The 23,020-nt window shown below is 40.9% G+C and overlaps 1 protein-coding gene across 4 annotated transcripts; it reads right to left on the bottom strand.

The window, feature by feature from the left end:
• Positions 1 to 597: 597 nt before the first annotated feature.
• Positions 598 to 21,566, bottom strand: slka (STE20-like kinase a). 4 transcript variants are annotated; one of them, XM_034152050.1, is made up of 20 exons: positions 20,998 to 21,566; positions 18,099 to 18,263; positions 16,125 to 16,173; positions 15,177 to 15,326; positions 14,277 to 14,349; positions 13,736 to 13,930; positions 13,444 to 13,525; positions 12,730 to 12,861; positions 11,371 to 12,603; positions 11,149 to 11,279; positions 10,585 to 10,708; positions 8,706 to 8,885; positions 7,133 to 7,225; positions 5,959 to 6,030; positions 4,865 to 4,994; positions 4,007 to 4,131; positions 3,721 to 3,915; positions 2,919 to 3,044; positions 2,404 to 2,517; positions 601 to 2,275 (listed from the first exon to the last, which is right to left on the bottom strand). In XM_034152050.1, the coding sequence occupies exons 1-20, from the start codon at positions 21,145 to 21,147 to the stop codon at positions 2,129 to 2,131; spliced, it is 3,666 nt and encodes a 1,221-aa protein (XP_034007941.1). In that variant the 5' UTR covers positions 21,148 to 21,566; the 3' UTR covers positions 601 to 2,128. The 4 variants fall into 4 exon arrangements, with proteins under 4 accessions (XP_034007944.1, XP_034007942.1, XP_034007945.1 ...); XM_034152053.1 differs by lacking the exon at positions 7,133 to 7,225 and having other exon boundaries at positions 598 to 2,275; XM_034152051.1 differs by lacking the exon at positions 5,959 to 6,030 and having other exon boundaries at positions 598 to 2,275.
• Between the last annotated feature and the right edge of the window lie 1,454 nt (positions 21,567 to 23,020).

A 23,020-nucleotide genomic window follows, 5' to 3' on the forward strand; every position in this document is an offset into this window, starting at 1 on the left:
ATATTGAAAAGAAAATAGGGCTTTTGAATACAAAAACAGCTTAATTATGTCATAGTATAGTATGTCATCAAATGTAATTAAGATGTTACACTATACTTTGTCACAAAAAGTGATAAAGAAAGTAAAAGAAAAGACACAAAAGTGTGTCATGAAAAGTCCTAAAAAGACAAAATATAGTCCGTCACAAAAGTCTTAAACTAATACTAGAGGAACAAACCTCCCAAAATGGCTTTAGTTTTCGAGATACCTTTACCTGATGTTTTTTAAAATAATATATCATGGTTGAATACAAATATTTTACTTCAAATTTATTATTTTTTGCTTGATTGGATGTTTGGAACTTTCCCATAACCGAAAATAGTGAAAATGTAGGCTCCTCTGAAGGGATCCGTGTTGGCCTTATCCCATGTTTCTCTGGAAGAAATGATCAGAATGTCACCCAATTTGGATTAGATGTTCACAGAGAGGCAACACATACAATAAAGCAAAGATTATATCAATATCGTTTACCATCTTTGTAATATTTACACTTTTAGGGGCCTTAGTAAGTCTTTTACAAGTGTTTGAAAGGTTACATTATAAGAAGGTAGACGGGTCAACTTTCAAATCAACAGTCAATATTTTATTTACAACAATAAAATGTCAATTTATAAAGACACTTTAAATACATTTGATCTGACATGAAAATGATATTAATGTTGTAGAATGACAAGAAATGCTGTAACTTAACAAAATAAAAAAATATTTTAAATCTATGGGGAATGTGACTCTCCGGACAGTTTCCATGTACCCCGATAAAAACCCAGCATTCATGACGCAACCTTTGTTAATGTCAGCATACAGAAAACATGACATGCATTGATGATACGCACAGACAAAATAAAAGAATCATGACATCTCTTTTTGTGAACCGTTAATACTTTTGCTCCTAGAATACAGCGTCTCAGACAGTTACAGGTACAGCATTTCACCTTTCAGACAGCACTGGTCTCAAAAAGAGCAAACCGCTCAGAGGAAAGAGCGATTACAGCCTCATATAACAGGAATACATGTAGAAAAGTAGATGTGCTCGTAAAATACTAAAGGGCATATTTGGAAAAGGAAAAAAACAGCTAAATTATCAGAAATAAATCAAAACTTCTCAGTTAGTTTGGAGTTTGAATAGGCTTGTGTGAGACAAAGGTGACGCGCTGTCAAAAACCCATTGACAGTTTTATTACTGCATATCTTTTTCATTAGCTCATAACAAAACAGTGCAAATCAACAGCTTTACATTCCTTCATTTTCATTCACGGTGATTTAATTTCTATATATTATTTATATATATAAAAAAGTATTTTATCATTCTCCAGGAAGAAACAGGTCACCTCTGTGTCTAACTAAGTGGGATTACAGCAATGAAATGAAATGATGTGTGAACGAAAAAGCCATATTCTTGTTCTTAAGATTGTAAAAACCCTCATGGCAAGCACAGCATCTGATTGAGCTTCATATCTAGGTACACACATGTAACATTTCAGCATTTACAACACAGTACGTCCTTAACGTCCCAACACAGCACTGTTTTTGACGTGACACTACACGTGCCATAACAAAGTCATACAACAACACACTTTTTCTTTTTACTCTTTTAAACCAGCTCTACCTCACATGCAGCAACACGAGATTTCAGAGTCTTAATCACCCGTTATATGAAATGATTCAAATAATCTCTAAACATCTTGTGATTATGAGTGGAAATGATAACCAATTGTTTAAGTGTAGGACATTTAGGGGACGCTTCACTTACTGTTAAACACAGCGAGGGGCTTAAATACAGAAAAGAAAGAACATATGAGGCACTGGGGATCATTCATACTGTAGCAGGCTGTGCTCAAACTCATATTCATTGGCCCTTCGATACCAACTGCAGGCTTTTCAAATTTGAACATGCTCAAAAAAGTGCATATTCTTATTGGACGAGCGGAGGGACATTTAAACTTGTGAGAGAACGGTGTGTAGGCACGTCATGCTCACTAACGGTGGAATCTAAGTGGTCAAAGAGAAGTTGTCACTCCACCAGGAAGAGTCAGTGAGCGCAGCCGAGTTTGATAGGAGTCTGTTTTGCAGCAGGGACGGACAGAAGAGGCTATAAACCAGAGTTGTACAGGTTTGGGATGGGGTAAAACTTGGAGACTCGACTCTGGGTGGAGGGGTTAAGGCATTCAGACTCTCCGCTCATCTTGAAGAAGACCTCCTGCTCCTGGAGCTTCCGCGTGAACTCATCCTCCAGCGCCTGCAGGGGGCAGCAGAGACAAACAACTGAGTAACTGGGAGGATTACTTTTGAAAAAACACACTCCTGGACTGTAGAGGAAGTCTGTATTCATTTTTAACTTCAAGAGGAAATGGAGATGTATAATACCTTCTTCCTGGGTCTCAGCTTCTCCCTCCACTCCTTTATCTCCTGGCTGTGCTCCTCGTCCAGCTCCTTCAGCTTTTGGGTCTCATGTTCAATCAGAAGGTGGCACTTCTCATTCTGAAAGAAAATATGGGTCAGCACGTGTGTCTTCAGGATTAATGAATACCATCTCATGTACTCTGACTTTATCTGCACTGGAACCTATTTCTGTCTCCTGCATATCATTCTTATTTTCACAGCACAGTGTAAGGGGAGGAAAATAAGTTAATTCTATATATTTCCTCCAACTTATTATCTAATAATCCATTTTAAGGGACAGTCCTGTGCTGTAGGTATTACATCCTGTGCTCACAGAGGAAAGCTCAATGCATCAAATGCGGGGTAAAACACATACAAAGTGTGTGTGTGTGTGTGTGTGTGTGTGTGTGTGTGTGTGTGTGTGTGTGTGTGTGTGTGTGTGTGTGTGTGTGTGTGTGTGTGTGTGTGTGTGTGTGTGTGCGTGTGTGCAGCAGCCTCACCTGTAGCTCCTGCAGCTCCCTGATGTTGGAGTCACACTGCAGCTGCAGATCCCTCATCTGGTTCTCGTGTTTCTGGTGTTGATGAAGTCTCTCGTTCTTCTGTCTCTTGTCTTCCTGAGCAGCAAACTGGACCACGCAGACAAAAATACAAAACTGTAACGGCAGCTCAAACCCAAACAAATCTACTAAATGATTTATCTTTTTTTACAATGGGGTTGGATTTTAAAAGCTGGTACTCTTGTGCTTCAGGCATTGCCCGCACACACAGCTTGTTTCAATATCTGTTTGTGTGGGTTAACCAGCACAAGAACAAGTCCACCACCTAGCAGTAGCATATTTAAACCATATATTCACATTTAAATGCTACTTCAGATATATTTAGTGAATGCATGTGTTTAACTAAGAGGTGAAGCTGTTTTGTCTAATTAGAAAAACATCCTTTTCTAATTTTTGGAATGACAAACAAATGTAAGGTTTAGTATCCCATTTTTCCACCAGCACTTAAACGCATCATGCATTTGTGGGTCTACGTGTTGCTGGTTCGTAATTCACTTTTGCTATACTGAAAATAAAGTCATGCTTCTTTTAACAGCATTTTGATGACCCCAGTGCCAGTAAAGCTTGTGGAACAGTGACTGGAAGTGTGTAGACATGGCTGGCCATAAGAGTGTTTGTTTTGGGCAGGTCCTTGACTGTGTGACTGTGCCAGTATGACATAGTGTTGCCAAAAATAGAACATGCATGTTTAGTCACTTCTGCTTGAATGTGAGTAACAGGACAGCAGCAGGAGTCCACGTGTTACCTGTTTTATCCTCTCTCTCTCCTGCTCCACGGTGACCGATGCAGTGGCGGTGATGCGGAGGCTCTTCTTGAACATGGCCATGCGTGTTTTGGCCTCGCTGCGCTGAATCTTGGGCAGACGGACCCTCTCTTGGTTCTGTTTGTTCTTCATCTCCTCGACCAGCCGCTGGTTGTAGCGATGCATCTGCTCCATCTCCTACAAAACACACACATGCACACCGTTTTGAGTTCAGCGGCATTTTAAAAAATAAGACATTTACATTTCCCTGAGTGGATTTTTCTCTTACTTTCTCGTGCCTCTTCAGCAGCTGGTGTCTCTGCAGGAAGTATTGGTCTTTCAGCTGCTGCTTCAGCAGCTGGTGCTTCTCCTGCAGGTGGCGCTCCTCCAACTCCCACATGGCTGCCTCTCGAGCTACAACACACACATGTGCACACACATTCATGCTCACTGCTTGTAGCACTTCGGGATTTGAAGTCAAATATGAAGTGCTTTATAAATTAAACCCATTATTATTATTATTATTATTACATGAAAACATCACCTGAGGCCATGTAAGTGTGAAGTAGAAAACATGTATATGCTTGTTAGTCGGTGACGACAAGAGCGAAGAAAACAAAACGGACACAAACAGTGTCAGCGAGTCGGACAAGCTGCAACATGTCCACATGTCACAGTCATGTTTAAACACTGTTGTGTTCCTTAACTTGTCAAATGTTCAACCTTTCAGGCTGTTGTTGGTTTCATGTCTGCTATGAAACTTGAAACTCACACAGGATGTGTGAGCTCAGTTGTTGCTTGAGAGTTAATCCCACACATAGTGTTTGTAAAATGTTATGGAAACGTAGTATAAGCATGGATTAGGAGGAGTCAGCTGATGTGGTGCCTTCAGCTGCGTTGTGAGGAAAGCATCACAGCGTTTCACACCAGCGCATGAATGAACCACAACAGAATGCTTTAAACCAATCCATACTTGATACTAAATCATTGACAAAATAAGGACAGTGCAATAGTCCCAATACATTAATTGTAATCTCTTTAATCTTATTTTATGTCACAATAAAAGAGATAACATAACATGAAACAATAATCGTTTTCTTCAGAAGCTGGTAGGCAGCGTATTGTAGTAAGAGGACTGATTTCTTACCTCTCATCAGCTGCTGCTTGTGGTTTAAGCAGTCTTTCTCTATAGTGGTGATCTCCAGTTTATGCTGCTGGATGATTTTCTTCAGAGCTACGTCCAGCTCCTGCTGCTGCTTCTGTAGGAACTCCTGCTCCTGGAGGGAGAAGGGGAGCAGTGAGAGGAAGCCGGGGGGTCACACAGAGAGACAGTAAAGACAAAGAGAGAGAGAAGAGAGCACAATAACATTTCTCAAGTATCTAAACTGCCTGAATTTAAACTATATATTCTAGTCAAGCCATCCACTTCAACTTCAGAACAACACACAGCAACTGGTATCAGTAGAGGAGACACTCAGAGATCATGGATGGCAACGATCCACAATGGAGGTGAAGAGAGAAAGAGAGAAAGTTAACAGTTCAGTAAAGATTCAGATTCACAGTTTATGTGAGACAACATCGACATTGATGTTCACACTGTCCAGAGAACAGCGTAGATTATGCATGACTCTGATAATAATTCTCTATTTATTTATATTTTCTCTGTATTTGCACATTATTTAGAATTTGGATTTCTTCTACTTTTCTGGGGGCAAATTGTAGGTTATATACTGCTATTACTTCACTATGATTAGGCATAACTAATCATACTCATTCAAAGATTTCACTATGAAAACCTACAGTATACTGCAGTTGAAGATGGTTTACCTGTGACACTGTAACTAAAGAATGCACTATACAAGTGACTCCTACATCCATCCTGTGAGGCAGTCAGGCTATATTTGGCCGTGGGCTGACAGAGACAAACATGGATCCAGACAGCGACTACACCTCTGGGATGGAGCTGTTTACTCCCAGACTCAATGTAGCGATGTAACACATTATATTAAACCACAGACCAGATGTAGAACATTCGTGGAGAAAAATACTGAGCAGGAGAGAAGAAATAACCACTGCACAAACACACTGAAGACAACACTCAAAAAAACAACACCGTCCATGATTACATGTGTCGTTATTACAAACTGAACTATCTCACAGTATCTTCTCACATCTACGTATGGGCCAGAAACAGAAACAGAATGTGGGTTGATGGTGGGGCGGGGGGGGGGGACGACTTACATCCTGCATCTGAGCGTTGAAGAGTGCGCATGAGGACAACTGAAAAGACTGAATCATAACCTGGGCCACTGCCTGTGGAGGAGAGCACACAGCGCACTTGTCCAGATCAGACACACACACACAGCTGAGGATCTCTCTCACACACACACATCACACACACACACACACACATACTGATTCTTCCTAAGTTATGTAAGAGATTTTCCACCTTGGGAAAACCGCTGAGTTTAAGGCTCACAGCAGAGTTCTGGTTAAATGTTAGAAGGAAGTCAATTAATAAGTTATTTATAGTCTTCTCATGCTTGAAAGCGGCACTTGAGTGTTATCCAGCTTGAAAAAATAGTCGTTGTGTTACTTTCCATGCTACAGGCTCCACGAGGGTTAAATGAATTGCTAATAAACCTTTCAAGGGAACAAAGGCCTTTGTCCACGTGTCTAATTCATAAAAGATGACCAGAAACAAAGTTAGGAAAGGGCTTTTAGTACAGATGTCTGCTATGGAAACGAAAGCTTTGCCTGCATGAACTCACTACACTGAGCTAGACACTCATGGATTTGCATCATCACTGACGAGTGTGCTGTGACATGCAAATATTTTCAGGGGAAGAATTATGAATAAAAAATGTGGGGTGTTAAGAAAAGGGTAGAATAGATGCAACTACAGTATATTTGTATCCTATGTGTGCAAATGACAGTATGCACTATTTTGTAAGGGATGGAAGTTTTTGATTATTGTTATTTCTGGATTGTTTGGTCTTTAAAAAGGTCCGAATGACTGGAAGGAGCTCATCACAAGTCCTTAAGTCGATGAACATTTTAAAACCCCCGAAGAAGTTCATTTTATTATCATGGAGAACAAAAAGAACAGCAAATATTCACCAACATTTTTTTATTTTGCTCAAAATATGACTTCAAGTTTCTGTCAATCGACTAATCAACTAATTATTGAAGCTATACTAGTTATTCGTTTTTATATTGTAATATTGATGCACATAATTCCACAATAGTTTCCATAGTACAACCGCCATGTATATGTCTTTTATGTCATTGCTGTGTTTGTGTGCATTGAGAATACTTTATAAGAACAAACCAGGTTATAGAGAGGAAAGGGAAAGGAGGAAGAGGGGGAAATCGTACTCTTCCTCAGAGTAAGAGACAGCAGGTGAAGGTTTACCTCTGCGGTCTTAAGGAGCGACAGGTCCTCCTTTATGCGTCTCATGAGCTCTTTTCTCATATGTTTGGGTGACTGTCCGACTTCCTCTTTGGCCTAAAGTGTGTGTGCAGAAAATGGTTGATGCTGTATGTTCTGAAAATTTAACAAAGCTGGCCAACAACAGAAGAAGAGACATGCACGGCCCACTTTGAGAGGAGATACTGCACCCGGCCACCAACTGATTTAAATTCAGCATAATCAACTTCCTGTCTGACGTAACTTAACTGTTAAGACAGTTGTTTTTTGATTAGAAGCATTTCAGAAATGTGAGTTTGAACTGCAATCAAGTCACGAGTTTCTCAAAAGAAACATTTGACTGGTTCATGGCAGATGTTAGTCTCAAAAACAGCTCCCTCTGTATTACTATGCATTCAAGTCCCACCGCCTTAATTATGATTTATTCTGGGAATAAAAAAATAGAGTAACCGAGTTGGAATCATCTGGCAAATACGGCCTTTGAATGATTTACAGTCGACTGCTCTAATTCTTGTCATTTAAAAGTGAATGCAGATTACACCTCACTGACACTTATCTCCATCGCCACCATCGAGTAAGCAATTGATTTATGTGAGAAATACTTCAACATTTGACTTAAGATGATTCCATATCAGTTACTCTAATGCAATGTGTTTTTTTATAATTTCCCCAAATAAGCCCAACACCATTTGGAAGAATCTTCAAAAGTCGGCCATCCCATGACCAAAGCCACCTCACACACTCATACAAAACACATGGTTAGTTAATACAGAAATACAGTACACTTTAAAAAAAAAAAAGACACAACATTGCAAATATCAACATATTTAAAATAATGCGTTTTTTTCCATAGAAAGAGCTTATATATCTGCAGCTGCACAACCACAACAAAGAACATAGCTGAGAACTGAAGCAACCACTTTGAGCCAACCTGCAATAATATTTTTTAAATACAATAAACTATGAGGTAGCTCAGAAAGCAAATTACGGAGAGCGCAACCACCACCAGGCAGCATAAATACACAATGGATGCCAATTGGCACTTTTGGCATGAAAAAGCTGCATTAAGCAAAACACAGAAACTGCAAGCACGCCCAAAACTAACAACAGAGCATTTACGGCTGCCAAGCAGAGAAAGACTTACAATATATTAATAAAACAAGCTCGGCACACTCTCACAAGACTGAACTTTTACAATATAGTTCTCTAAAAATAACATATAGAGTTAGCAGCTTAGGAGGCAACCTGAAGCCTCAGGGCAGATGAATAATGGTTACAACAACACCATGGAGTTAGCAGCACCGAGGAGAAGGATGGCACAGTCTGTCTGTGGCCATCATTTGCACAGAAACAGTACCAGGCAGAGCAGAGAGGCACTCCCACAGGATTAATATGACACAGCCAAGTATGCCACCGGCTAAATAGTTAACCACATGCCCCATTAAACAGCTCGGATCTATGACATGCAATTGTTACAAACCCAAGCTCCTGCAGTTAGGAGCTGATCAGCCCACTAAAAGGCACTTCCAAGCAGAAACAGTCATGCACCGCCCCCTACCTCTTTCTTCCGATTCTTCATCATGTTTTGGAACTTGGAGAGCTCCTTGTCTTGGTCGGCTTTGATGCGTTTGGCTTCGTCTCGGAGCCGGCTGGTGTGATCCTGTTCCAGCCGCTCGATGGTCTGCTTCTGCTTCTTCTCAAGGTTCTCCACTTCTTGGTCATATTGGCGCTTCTTAGCCTGCATGGACAGAATCAGCAGAACTGGCATCAGCCTGACATCATGACAATGAGTGTGATCCAATATCAGATTAAGGCTTTACTGCTTAGAGGAGAGGAAGGTTTAACTGGAGGATACATGGTGTCATTTTAACCTAGGAAACATATTGTCAGAATCAAATGTATCTTTTTAATGTTGAGACCATAATTCATTAAAGGTCCCCTATTATACTGTTTTTCATCAATATATTATAGATCTCAGATATATACAAACATGTCTCTGAAGTGTTTGGCTCGAAATACCAAACAGATCATTGCAGCATCCCATAATCCTTCTCTGTTTCAGCCCTGTTTCAAAAGTGCTGATTCTCTGTCTGTTACAGAAGCCAAAAAAACGTTATGACATCATAAACAATGTCATAAACATTGACCAGGACACTGAAGTCCTGGTCAATGCATTTGTCACGTCCCGCATCGACTACTGTAACGCCATCCTCTCAGGCATTCCCACCAAACTCATCAATAAAGTTCAAATCATACAGAACTCTGCAGCCCGGATCATCACCGCCACCAAGGCCTCAGAACACATCACCCCCATCCTCATCCAACTCCACTGGCTCCCTGTTCAATCCTGTATCAACTTCAAAAGCCTACTGTTCACTTACAAAGCCCTACATAACCTACCCACCCCCCCCCCCCTATCTGGCTGACCTTCTTCAGGAGTACACCCCCTCTCGCTCCCTCCGCTCCTCCTCTGCTGGTCTGCTAACCGTCCCCACCCCACGCCTCGTCACCATGGGTGCTCTGGCTTTTAGCTGCACTGCTCCCAGAGTCTGGAACTCCCTCCCCCCGCACATCCGACAGTCAGACACAATCACCATATTCAAATCCCAATTAAAAACCCATCTGTTCAAATCTGCCTACTCACTGTAGTGCTCCCCATTATACGTTTCATTTGTGTCCACTTGATTGTCTCCTCCATGATTTCCTGTTTGTGTTTTATCATGTTCTAATAATAATAATAATAATAATCCTTATATTTATTATAGCGCTTTATCAATGACTCAAAGCGCTGTTGTTCTGTTGCCTATTAGCGTTTTCTTTTTTTTAAAACAAATTGTACGGTGTCCTTGGGTGTCATGAAAGGCGCCTAAAATAAAATGTATTATTATTATTATTATTATAAAGTGGACACAATCGGATCAGCTCATTTTCAGACAGGTTTTTATATAAATGGATCAGGACAAAAAAACGTTCAGAATCTCTTTACACAGAGGGGGACACATGTTTATCTATAAAAGACATGAAAAAGTGGATTTTGCATAATAGGTGACCTTTAAATAGAAATGTTGCTTTGGAGTACAAATAATAATAATAGCTTGGATTTATATAGCGCCTTTCAAGGGACCCAAGGTCGCTTTACAAGTAATAGGGCAAAAACAAACATAACAAAACAAATGTCAGACAGACAAAACAACAGATCGATTAGGGGCCGAAAGCCTTGGCAAACAGATGGGACTTGAGGGCCCTTTTGAAGGCGTTGAGTACACCCCAAATAATACATTCTGCAGCAAATGATAAAAACAGCCTGGAGTCTGGCTCCGCCCCTCATGTAAGTCCCTCCATCAGATGTAGATCTGCTTTGAGATGAAGCAGCCCGTTTCCTAGGTGTAGGCCAAATACAGAAAAAACACAGCACTGCGGTTCGAACACTGACTCACAGCAGTTTCCTGTTCAAAGCGGCGGAAGATCTGCTCTCTCTGCTGCTGTAGCTTGTTGCTCAGCTGCTGCTGGGCCCTCTGCTCCTCTTTCTGCAGGAGGCGCAGCTCTCTCAGCTCCTGCCGTCTGAGGAAACCACACAGGGGGCCACGTGTTAACTCATCTTCATCTTTCAAACATGTACGTTTCATTTCTGAGATAAGATTTGATGGTTTGTTTTATATATACATTATTAGTCTCCTGATTATATTCACTAGCTGCTTTGAAGGTCCTGCTCTCTCCATTTCTGAATGGAGTATTTCAAGTGAAACATGTCACTGTCATGAAACCAACAGCAAATAGTCAGACAGCACTTGTGTAAACATTCGGAGCAGCATGGCTTTAAATGGAAACATGGGAGATGACAGAAACAAAACGAAGCATTCATCACGGGAGATAACCCATCTGGCATTTGTTAAACTCAGTGGGAGTTGTGAAATGAATAAGAGCTAAATAAGGCAGGCATGTTAAATAGGCCATGTCACATATTTAGAACCGCACGGTAAGCAGGTTGCACACAGACGTACCTCAGGAACCTCAGCTCTTCGCTCTTGGTGTCGTTATCTGTCACTATCTTTGATGTCGTCACACTGACCTCCACACCGTCCACCATGAACTTACGCGTCTTCTTCAGAGTCTTCTTCTGACGTCTTGACTCCTAGAAAGAAAACCAGTAGATTTTGCGTAAATGACCTAGAGTGGTGATGATTTGACAACTGAGATTGTTAATGAGGCACAGATTTGTTTACCTGCATAGATACAGAGCCCCCATCTTTACTCTTGGACAGGAAGCTGGATATAGACAGATTGAGGTCCAGGCTGCTGCTATCAGCGGCAGAGCTGCTCCCAGAGTCAGAGTCCTTCTCCAAATCCGACTTGATGGCAGCGGGGCTTCCATGCTCCATCTTGCTTTCTGAATCCGTTTCACTCTCCTGGACAGAGACGGCATCTTGAGACGCGTTCTCATCTGCAGGGGGGGCTTTCTCTTCGTCCTCCTTCAGATCTTTAGGTGTGGCCACTTGTTCTGAATCCTCAGAGGTGTCTTTGGCTTCATCGCTGACTCCATTAGTGGATTCAGTTGGGGCCTTTTCCTCCAGATCCTCCGCCTTGGTCTGATTCTCTTGTTCGGGCTCTTCTGCCTCCTCGTGCTTTTCCTCTGGCTGACTCTCTACCGCCTCCTTCTCCAACAGAACCGCAGCGGAGCACTCATCCACGCTCTTTGTGTCCGTGTCTCCATTTACTGTTGTGTCCACTACATTTGATTCTATATTCTCTGTGTCTGTAGTTACATCAGTGCCATTAGCTGTGTCTTTTGTTATGTCCTCCATCACTTTCTGCTGAGGCGTCTCCTCATCTGGCTCTTTGCTTTCTTCTTCTGCCTTTGCCTCTTCTCCTGATATGGATTCTTTTTCTTCTGGTGTTTCTTCAGGTTTCTCTTGTAATACTCTGGATTCTTCTGTACTAGCATCTTTTTCTTCTTCTGCTGCTTTCACCTCCTCAGGTTCTTGTTTTTCGATGACAGGAGTAGGTCCGTCTTCTGTTTTCTCTTCTTGTGTCTCCTTCTGTTCCTCCTCGGTTTCCTGACCATCTGTGATATGTTCTTGTGTATCCCCTGCTACAGGTTCTTCAACTACAGCTTCTTCTGGCTGTGATACTACAGGCTCAGCAGGAATCTCTTCAGCTTGACCGTCTTCTGGTTTGAGCTCTGCAGGATCTTGTGATATTAAGTCCTTGGGGGGCTCTATTAGCCCAGAGGCCAGGTCTTCATTACCGGCATCAGACACCTCGTTGAGTTTCTCCTCCTCAGTCTTGTCTACCTCACTTGTTCCAAGTCCTTCATCAGAGAGCTTATCACTGGTCTGGTCCTCAGTAGCAGTTATTTCCGAAACAGATTCCAGTGCAGAGGGAGTTGCTGGGACTTTGTCGTCCTCTGAGCTGGCCGCACTGGCATCTGATGGCGCTCGCTTGTGCCCAGGAGCCGCCTGAGCCAAGAGAAAAACATGAAAACAACAATATGTTTTTTACACCAACAACTCAATCATAAATGTAAACATATTGAATTGAGTATTATGCTGGATATATGTACAAACACCGATTATACTACATACCACAGGTGTATCAGGCTCTTCCTCCTCCTCTTCCTCTTTGCTATCCTCAATCTCCTCTGTGACTTCAGCTTTGGCCTCGGCTATGAGCTCTCTGAGAGGTCTGCTATTAGTTACACTTGTGACAAAAGGATGCTACACATATGGCGGAGACACAAGAAAATATAAATTGTTATTCTTAATATCAGGTTAATAGAGGACAAACAGCAAACAGACATTAAAGGTGGGGTAGGTACGTTTGAGAAACCGGCTCGAGATCGCTAGAATTTGAAAATACACAACCGGAGAAAATCTGCCACTTCCTTATAGAGCCCCTCCTCCAACACACACGAACGCGCACATGACCAATGAGGGCACGAGATAAGTTTGTGCACAGATGGAAGGCTGACAGGCAGGTAGGCCATCCAGTTATTTTAGCCGGGCCGGCTAAAATGATTGGTCGTGCTTTTTACAGTATTACGGCTTCCACAGATGAAATCTTTTTATGGATTTGTTGTCAAAGCACTTCAGATATTCATTGCTATCGGGATGTTAAGAGCATTCCATGGAATATAACAAAAAGTGTATCTCGAGCCGGTTTCTCAAACTTACCTACCCCACCTTTAAACATGGTTTTAATGTAAGTTTGTATGCATGATTTGTGCTATATTGTGAGTGGCCTAAATGGTTGCATATTGTTAGTTAACAGCAGGGAGTGAGTGGAGTAGGGCAGCTCACCTGTAGAAGCTGTAGCGTGCCCCACCTACTGTCAACATTCTTATCAAGTGCTTTCCGCAGAAAGTCGTTGAATTCTGGCGACCTTTGAGGAATAAATAAAAGAGAATCAGCTTGTATAACAGTCCATAGGTCCTGGAAAGAGAAATGTATACCATTCCTTCCCTGCAGCCAGACAGTTAAGCGTTAACAATTCCCCCAAGCGTTCACACATTAAACAGTCGACACATCCTTATCTCCAATCCGGAAACATGCCAGCGCCACCTCTCTAGTTATCACCAGCGCTCAATCTCACCAGCGAGAGGGATGCATGAGTGTGGGAGGCTCAGACTTGGCTATTTTCAGCAGCACTCTCATGGGATTCATCTCGTGGTTGGGCGGCTCAATCTGCGCCAGCTCTATCAGGGTAACCCCCAGGGACCAGATGTCGGCCTTAAAGTCGTACGGACGGTCTTTGGAAGTTTCACACATGACCACCTCTGGGGCCATCCTGCAAAATAAGAAGTGGGTTTGTAATAAGCATGGAGGTACATCTGGATTGGGAGTGAATGTGAATTTGGTCACTTCTCTTCAATCTTTAATGATAAAAAGCCAATACAATACAATGTGTGTTAATCTGAGACTTGATTGTGAAAGATAGGAAGTCTATTCAGGATATAACGCTGAGGTCATTCAACACTGTGCATCTAAATGGGTGGATCATGCCTTTTCCGTTTCTATGCTCCAGGACAGCTTTTGTGCCACTGCATAGAAAAAGTGTAGCAGTGAGACATGCTGGGACAATTATCAGCTGGACAGAGGAGAATGGCCTCTTGTCTGCAGGCTGCATGACTCACCAATACGGAGTCCCGATGAAAGAATCTCTTCTCTGTAACGTCTTGGTATTTTTAGCAGACACCCCAAAGTCAGCTGAAGGTAGAAGAAATGATTTATGATTATTTTGGTGAATCAAACTTGCTCATTTAAACTTTTTTTCGAGCCACAAAGTTGTATCAGAAATATTTTATGAAATATGAACCCCGGGCAGTGGGACAGAAAAAACAAAATGTCTCTTTCCTATCATCATTCACAGCAGTTCTGTTACCTGTAAACCATTTCACCCTGCTCTCCCTTTTTCTCCCAACACTTACAGCTTGCACACATTAGAGGGAAAGTGAGATCTATCGTTAAGTCCGTGTTGACTGCTTGATAATTATTGTTTGCCAGGCTCCGCCATGACCCTCTGCCTACAGAGCATGAATCATCACCAGGGAGCCAGTAGCTATGGATGCTACAAAAGCAACATGAATACTTTAACTTCTGGAATATTATGCAACAAAGTCAATATAACACCAACTCCAGTACATACTGTAAGTGGTGTTGATGCAGTTCTCTCCTTTGGTGTAATAGTAAACGGGTCACTTTGTTTTGTAACTTAAAAAATGAATAAATGCATGAATGACTCATTCCAGTTTTATCATATGTCGACAGTGCTGTGCACCATTTCCCCCAAAGACACATAGCTCAGCTGGTTGCCACAGCACTGATTGCAATGGGACCCACAAATGACTTTACTTAATAACCTATTAAGCCTATAAGTGTAGAGGGTTCAAAGTGGCCACAAAGGTTATCTACAGTAAGACCGAAATCAATAATATATCAGCCATTGTTCTGTGTAGTATTTTGAGTTTAACTGGACCATGATTGAATAATCCTTCATATTTAGAGAAATATCCCAATGACACTTTTTTTTTTACCCAGTTTCACTTCTCCCTCCAAGGAGAGGAGAATGTTCCCGGCTTTCAGGTCTCTGTGGATGACTTTGTTGTCGTGGAGGTAAGTCAGAGCCTCCAAGGTCTGCCGACACACCACGCGGATCTGCGGCTCCGTCAGGGGCCTCTCCAGCTCTGCACATGCACACAATTCATGTTATTATGGTAGGTGTAGTTTTTTGGTTCACTTTTACAAACACAGACAACCCTAATTGGCTGGGTACTTCAACCACTTCATCTGAAAATACATTTAACAATGGTACTGTTATCTCCACCTGTCATATGTCTCGTTTCATTGTATATTATGAATTGAACCAATGTTTGTACTGATTGATGAGTAAATGTTTGGAAACCATTTAGCATTTAGGGTTAGAGTAGGTGTCACATTTTATGAATATTCAAAATGTTTTAAGATTGTTCTTGTATTTTAACAGTTCGGTTTGGATCTAAACTGACTGGGCTACTGTATATAATTTCAGATGTGCTGGCCTGGCGGTATCCAATAGCAACATGAGGGCCAACTGCCACCCTGCCACTCGTCAGCATGTATGACTGGACAAATCCGGGGGAAGAAATTCATTCTGGGTGAGTCAGCAGGGCAGAAAGCATCGACACCCAACAGTGCAGTGAATGGATTGTTATCCTCTTTGTGATTCAAGCATGATAGAAAGTGGTGTGGTGTTTCTTCAAGCAACACAATAACAGGGAGAAACTGCCGGCATTAGAAGTGGACTAACCCCCTCCTTGAAATCTGAACTACAATAATTACACAGTTGGAATGGCCTCTCTCAACTGGGAGAGGAAAAAAAATATCCCACAAGAGTTTATGGATGGAATAAAAAAGTAAAGAATTGGCACTTGAGGATGGAGAAAAGAAACAGCTCCAGAACTTTATAGTGTTTTTCTGTTTCCTGCACTGAATGAGGGACTTACCCAACATGATGGCATCCACCGCACCACCCGCACAGAACTCTATCAGAATCTGAAATGATAAAACAAAGTGGAAAATAAGTGATGTGTACTGTTATGCAATAAAGCCAACACATTTAACTCTCATAGCACAGCATGTGTTTCAAATGAGATAAATAAACCTGTGTTATCTAAGGTAGGAGAAAAACATGACCCCTATGTGAGAGACATCAGAACCCCCTTTTCTATGTTATTGATTACTCTGTGGAGACAGTCCAAGAAGCCTATCGATCAGACACTGAACATCCTGAGCAGCATCCTCTATTGACACATCTTTTCAGCATAATCTATATGTTTCAATCCTTGCTGGATCCATTTTCAGGCTGGAGACAGGGACTGGGATCCTCCCCTCGTGTTTTCTTTAAGATGCACAGCAATTTTTATGCAAATGGTTTGTTAGTCATCAATCATTTTGCATAAATAAACTATTTTTAGAGCATTAGGGTCTTATTTAAGTGTAACTGGTTAGTGAGTGTTTCTACACATGACTCACGTCCAGGATATTTCCTCATACTGTACATTCTGATGAAATATTATTTCCTCATTCATGTAAACATGATAGCTTTAAGCAAACACTCCTTTTCAAAGCAACAGGTTGTGTGCAGTACACACAATTTAATTCCTGGGAGTACAGACAGATGAATTATTGCCACAAACTAATATTTTACATATCCATATATTTATTTAGGGATTACTAGGGAAGTACTGATTACATTAGGTATGGCTTTAAAACCATAACAACAAATGACTTTCACTTTCACAACTTTAACAAATCACCTTCTCTCTATAACAAACAGTGCATGGAGGAACATAACATAGTACCATAATTGTGTTATTGAGATGTGAAACTGACCAGCTCCTGACCGCAGCTGTAATGTATCCGACCACCACTTCATGCACTCGCCAGCCAGTTGGCAGCTTATTGATCAAGTCAATATGAATGTATTTATAAAGCCCATTTCATTCATAATGTATCAGTTGATAGAGAAAAATGAATCAAAGCTACATCGAGCGACGCCTTCTATTCAGAGACTCACACAAAAAGGAGACACCAAGTGGTTGTTCTTGTTCTGCATAACCATTTAGCGTGCCATGGGAATCTCACTTTTAGTTTGGTATGATTCTAAAAAGGTGGTGATCTTAGGTTAAATTGAAACATTATGCATGACAATAAATCCTCTCTATTCTAGCAACATTTTTTCCCTTGATTAATCCTTTGTAGCAAAGATATTATGCATTGAGTCAACATCCACACATGCAAAGCAGATTACACATTCATCATGCTGCTTAAAGACGGGGGCCGGAGGGACAACCTGCATGCAGCTCTGAATTATTCAGGCACTTTCTCCAGCCACCAAAACCACTCCATTATCTTCTCATAGATGTGGCCAGTCCACAAGGGACGGTCACATGACACCACCTGCTCGGACCTAATTGCTCTGGGGCCTCTTAGTGAGATCTACTGACCGACTATTAGAACTGCAATGTGACTCAACTCTCTGCTCACAGTGGAATAAAACATGGGTTTGTAGAAATTAACTCTTGTATTACCATAAAGACACAATATGGACAGTTAAGGGTTTGTGGGGGGTAAGAATCAGGTCATATGTGGAGCATGCCTGTGACTTCTCAGAGGTCAGGCAATCCTGAACATGCGGTCCTGGCCTTGTACTAGCCCCTGACTGTGCCACATGATCGGTAAACTCTTCAAATGTAGGCGATAGGAGAAAAATGCACCGCAATTATCCCTTTATCGAATGCTATAAGAGTCCTTTAAGAAATAGCTTGACTAATCGGGGCTGGTGATGAATTTGTGTGTCTCTCCGTGCGTGACTGATCCCGACCTCTTTGTCTCTTTGGCTTCAAATCAAGAGCAACACGGAAACAAAGAAGCAAAAAAAAACAACAGTTCTCTCTGTGAAGCACTTGCTTACTTACCCAAAGTTTGCCTTCAAAATAGAAGGCATCCAGCAATTTGACGATGTGATGGTGATCGCAGGAGGCCAGAATTTCAATCTCTACCATGTAGTCCTCCAATTCATCCTCCGTCTTTGTGTCAATAACCTTGGCAGCAGCGAGGGTCCCATTCTGCTTGTTCTGAGCCTAAGAAAACAACATTGACAACAAAGGCTTGAGTATGCTGATCAATACATGTCTGATATCGCTGGCCAGACTACAGAACATTTAGTCTTATTGTCCAGGGCATCGCTATAGAGTGGCTATTGTGGAAGAACATCAATCATCGTTAACAATTTCATTAGACAAAAGCTATGTTGGAGCTAGAGCAATAACCACTGCAGCACTTATGTCTTGTGTAGCACCTGGAGGGTCACATCTCTATAAATACATTTCATTCAGACTTTATAACATGTTGTTATGTATTGAAAAGGAAAATGTCTGTAGAAAAAACCCATAGCAACCATTTAAGGTCAAAATATTTACAAAACACCCCATCATCTTCTGCCCTACTCGAACAAAAGCTGAGCTGGCTCACTTCCTCCGCTTCATTTTATTCCCTTTCTTTCCTTCCGTTCACTTTGATACACCGACTGTAAGGTCACATGTGAAGTGATGGTTATGTTAAACATGTTTTTATTTCATAGACTTAACAGATCAATGTTTTTTGCTTGTCTTTATTGGTAACACATTAACCTCCTGAATAGGCTATACTGAAGAGACAACTATGACAAAATTCCCACATACCCCGTCGAACAAGTGGCTATTTTAAGTACAGCTTTGGGCTTAATGTTTATGGATACAAACACAATCTCAGGGAGTTAAGGAAAAAGAACAGGGAGGGAGTGTTAGAACCGTCACACACTATATTTACACAGTTCTGGTCTGATACACTCCCTGCCTCTTGCCCTTTGTGCCGCCGACGCCTGTCTAGCAAAGGCCATCACTTATACATGCCCACAATATCAGCTCCGTGATGGAGATGGCAGCGATGATTTGTCTGCCTCTGAGATATTCAAGTGGTGCCTGTGGCCTTCGGTCATTATTACATAAAACATTTTTGACTTAAAATGAGCTGGCTGTTATAGTGTGTTGAGGGATTAAATGAGAGGGTGTGTTAGTGTCATTTTATAATACCAGTTTTTCCATCTAGTGAAAATAATGTGAACCAACAGGTTTTGTCAACAGAATTATGTAAGCTGTTTTTTCTAATAAATGGCACGCCTCTTCACTAATCAAAGGTGTAATACAAACTTGAACTGTGCTAATGTGCATGAAGATGTTCAATTCTCTTCCACGCTCTTAAAACAAATGATTCACACTTTGCTGGCTGTGTCACCCCGCCCAAATGAGGCCGCCCTCAAAGGCCTGTGAAATAACTGGTGGAACACTGGGTTGACAGTAATGTGACCTGGAGAAGTCACGTCCTCCACACCCCTCTGTAAGTGTGGGAACAGCGAGTCAATACATTTTAAAGTGTTTATTTGTCCACAACTTCAGTTTGACAAGGCACGATAGTGTTCTGGCTTTTCTCACACTTAGTTAAACGGCTAATAAGACTTGCAAATGAACATTTCCCGGGCCATTAGCTCTGGCTAATTTGATCACAAGAGTTCCAGGAAAAGACAATGTAAGTCACAGAGAAAAAAATAAAAAGCCAAGGTTACTGAAATAAAAGAGTCTTGGATTGATGGATGTTCATGTGAAACTAATTTCCACTTAACTAGATATATTTATAATCTGATAATGTGTCTGATTTGTATACATGTCCTTTTTTCTTAAGGGTTATTTAAGAGGTTTTATTCATTGATGTTGAAAGCATGTATGTTATCAGCATTTAACCTCCACACAAAGACATAGGTTTATGAAAAAAATAGTTAATCTCTCTTACATAAAATGTTCTCAGCCTAATGCAAATTCATATAAAGATAACTTGGAGAGGTGCGTCACGTCAGTGCAGAGATTAGAGATGTGGACACAATATCCTGAACACCTTGCAAATTAATCCAAAATGGCAAGCTTCAGCTTCAGAAATCATCACAAAACGAAACAACCCAACTCTGGCACTCTGACTCTCAACAAAAACTCTAAAAAGCATTGCTTTGAGGATATTTCATTACATAGCATTGTACTGTATGTGTTGCGTGTGTTGTGTCCACCTCATGCATAATGTAAAGTGTGTGTTGGTGAAACAAATAGGCCAATAGACCGTCATCCTAACGTGACAAACTGTGTACACAACATTTACATACACACCTGGCTGTGCACCTGCTGCAGTGCATGGCATAAAGAAATACAATGAGAGTCACATATTTAAATTTCAAGGGTAGCTGCCTTCAGGATGTTTTTACTGTCAGATCTGAATACAACTTAAAACAACTTAGTTACTGTCAGATCTGAATACAACTTAAAACAACTTAGTTAGCATTGGAGTGGCCATTTTTAACCTGTGGTGGTGAACCACACCTTCAACAGTTTGACTGAGGCCAAGTACAATTCAATGACATGACAAAGTCATAATTACTACATGATAATGTGACAGGGCCTACTGTTAACATCCAAAATAGATAATAGCCTACTGACACATTTAGGTAGGATGTCACTCAACAACAGCCCTAGGTCTCGCTTCTTCTCTATCTAAAGGAGGATTTCAGTAAGCATAATAGTTGAAGTACAGTATAGTGTTGTTGTGAGATGTAATAACATGCACTTGACACACATATGTCATTATTGGGGGTCTAGTTACGTATAAAAGGTGTCCTGAACGAGGATTCTGCTGTCATTTTACCGTTATATCTTATAATGAAAACAACATGAAACACAACGGAAGCGGGTGTCATAAGAAAAGGGTTAGCAATAAAAGGCGGATGTTACACATTACCTTGAACACTTTGCCAAACGCTCCATCTCCCAGCTCCCCAATGATATCCCATAGTTCCTCCGGGTTGACGTCTCTATGTACATGTTCATACTGCTTTTTCTTCTTGTCAGGCCCCAGCTTAAATATCTTCCGAAAATTGAAGAACGACATGTTTTCAGGAGAGAACTACAGAGCTGTGGATGCGGTCTCTTCGGCTATTTCCGCCAAGAAGATATAGCCTAGCGGTTCCTCCCGAGCTTAATTGGCTATCGAAATAACAGCAAGCAGGCATAAACTGCTGTTGTAGCCATTCAACTATGATAATGCCAATTATAACTTCCCTTGACGGTGGTTATTCATAATCACATCATAGACGGGTGAGATTAGGGATACGGAGAAGAGTTCGCTGTTACGCACAAGCTAGTATTTCCGTTTTGAAGAAAAAAAAACACAGTTACATTAAACAGCAAATATCGAGCATTTCGTCACACACGATACGACATTATCATTATTAAACGTCAGTAATAAAACGGAGAGTCACAGAGCCCATGCCTCGGTTGGCTGGGCACACAGAAGTTAGCGGAGCAGCATTAAGCTAGATAACGTAAATTGATTTCCGGTAAAAGACGTTATAAAATAAAAGCAAACAAACAGACTTTTGGTCACAGAAATAAGTACAGAGAAAATAAACAGTGTTGTAAAGTAACTAAGTAGATTTACTCAGGTTCTGTACTTAAGTACAATTTTGAGATACTCGTACTTTACTTGAGCATTTCAATGTTATGCTACATTGTACTTCTACCCACCTGCAATTCAGAGGTGAATTGAGTACTTTTAATACCTTAAGTTACTTTGCAGATTTTGTAAAATAATGTGAAATATAATCAGCACAAAATAAGAATTTACATATACCTGTATTACATTCACAATTAGTTGAAATAAGTTCCAACTTTACCAGCTGGATTTAAACACATCAATACATCAATAATAATAATAATAATAATAACCTAACAATAAAATATACAGTATGATTCTGAAACGGGCCAATCTGCATCATGTGTATTTTTACTTTAAGTACTGTATATGTTGACACCCTTGTTCTTCTACTTTTACATTAGTACAACATCATAGTGATTTGTCCACCTCTATGTAGTCTGGTGTCTAGACATACCACAAAACATCAGAAAATAAATGTGGAAATAATATCACACTATTCATTTATCTTTATGTTTCCAATTGTATTAAATTAAGCGTAGGCTGCACTTTGTTGTTGAATGAGAATGTCGAATGTAGATGTAGCATTGTGTCATCATCATAACGGTTATTATCTCAGGTGACTCGCTGGATGCTTTTATGTTGAAGGCCTGCGTAGATGTTTCCGGTCTCTCTCTGTCTGTCGGTGGTGAATTGACGCAGTTAGTTAGCTGTGTCTGTTTCCTGAATCACCTCACAGGACAGCTCAGTCTCAGCCCCTCGGCTCTACCACGCATGCTACTTGCGTTCCTGTCGTCATGAGGAGGAAAAAATGGTAGAAGTAGTATTGCTCAGGCAGGCCCACATCATGTTATTATGTAGTCAGATGATGTAGACCTACTGATCAACCCAGCTAATTCACAGTAACTAAGCAGACATATGTGAACTGTGCGGGTTAAGCATCCGATCATGCTTAAACTTATGATTACATTAGTTTGCATCTTAAAATAATTCCCAGTAAAAGTGTACATAGCCTATAGGCCTACACTATATCCAGGGTACAACAATGCAGGCTCTCTTATTCATAACCATATTAAGTGGTCTGCAGAACACTTCTATCATATCTCCTAGCTAAATTAATATTTATTCCAATTGTATATGACTTTGCCCATTATTGTTTGTAATGACTTCATATCATTGTTTTGACAATACTTCCAAGATTCGCCTGCAACCTTGCTCCAAGGATCCTTTGGCCACTTAGTAAGAAACAATAAAACAACAATGCAACGCTTTTCTGTTTACTGGTTTAAAAAAGAAAACAATTGACACGAAGGTACACGGACTAAAACGG

The sequence above is a fragment of the Trematomus bernacchii genome, unplaced genomic scaffold, assembly GCF_902827165.1.
Source record: "Trematomus bernacchii unplaced genomic scaffold, fTreBer1.1, whole genome shotgun sequence".
In the NCBI taxonomy this organism is placed as follows: domain Eukaryota; kingdom Metazoa; phylum Chordata; class Actinopteri; order Perciformes; family Nototheniidae; genus Trematomus; species Trematomus bernacchii.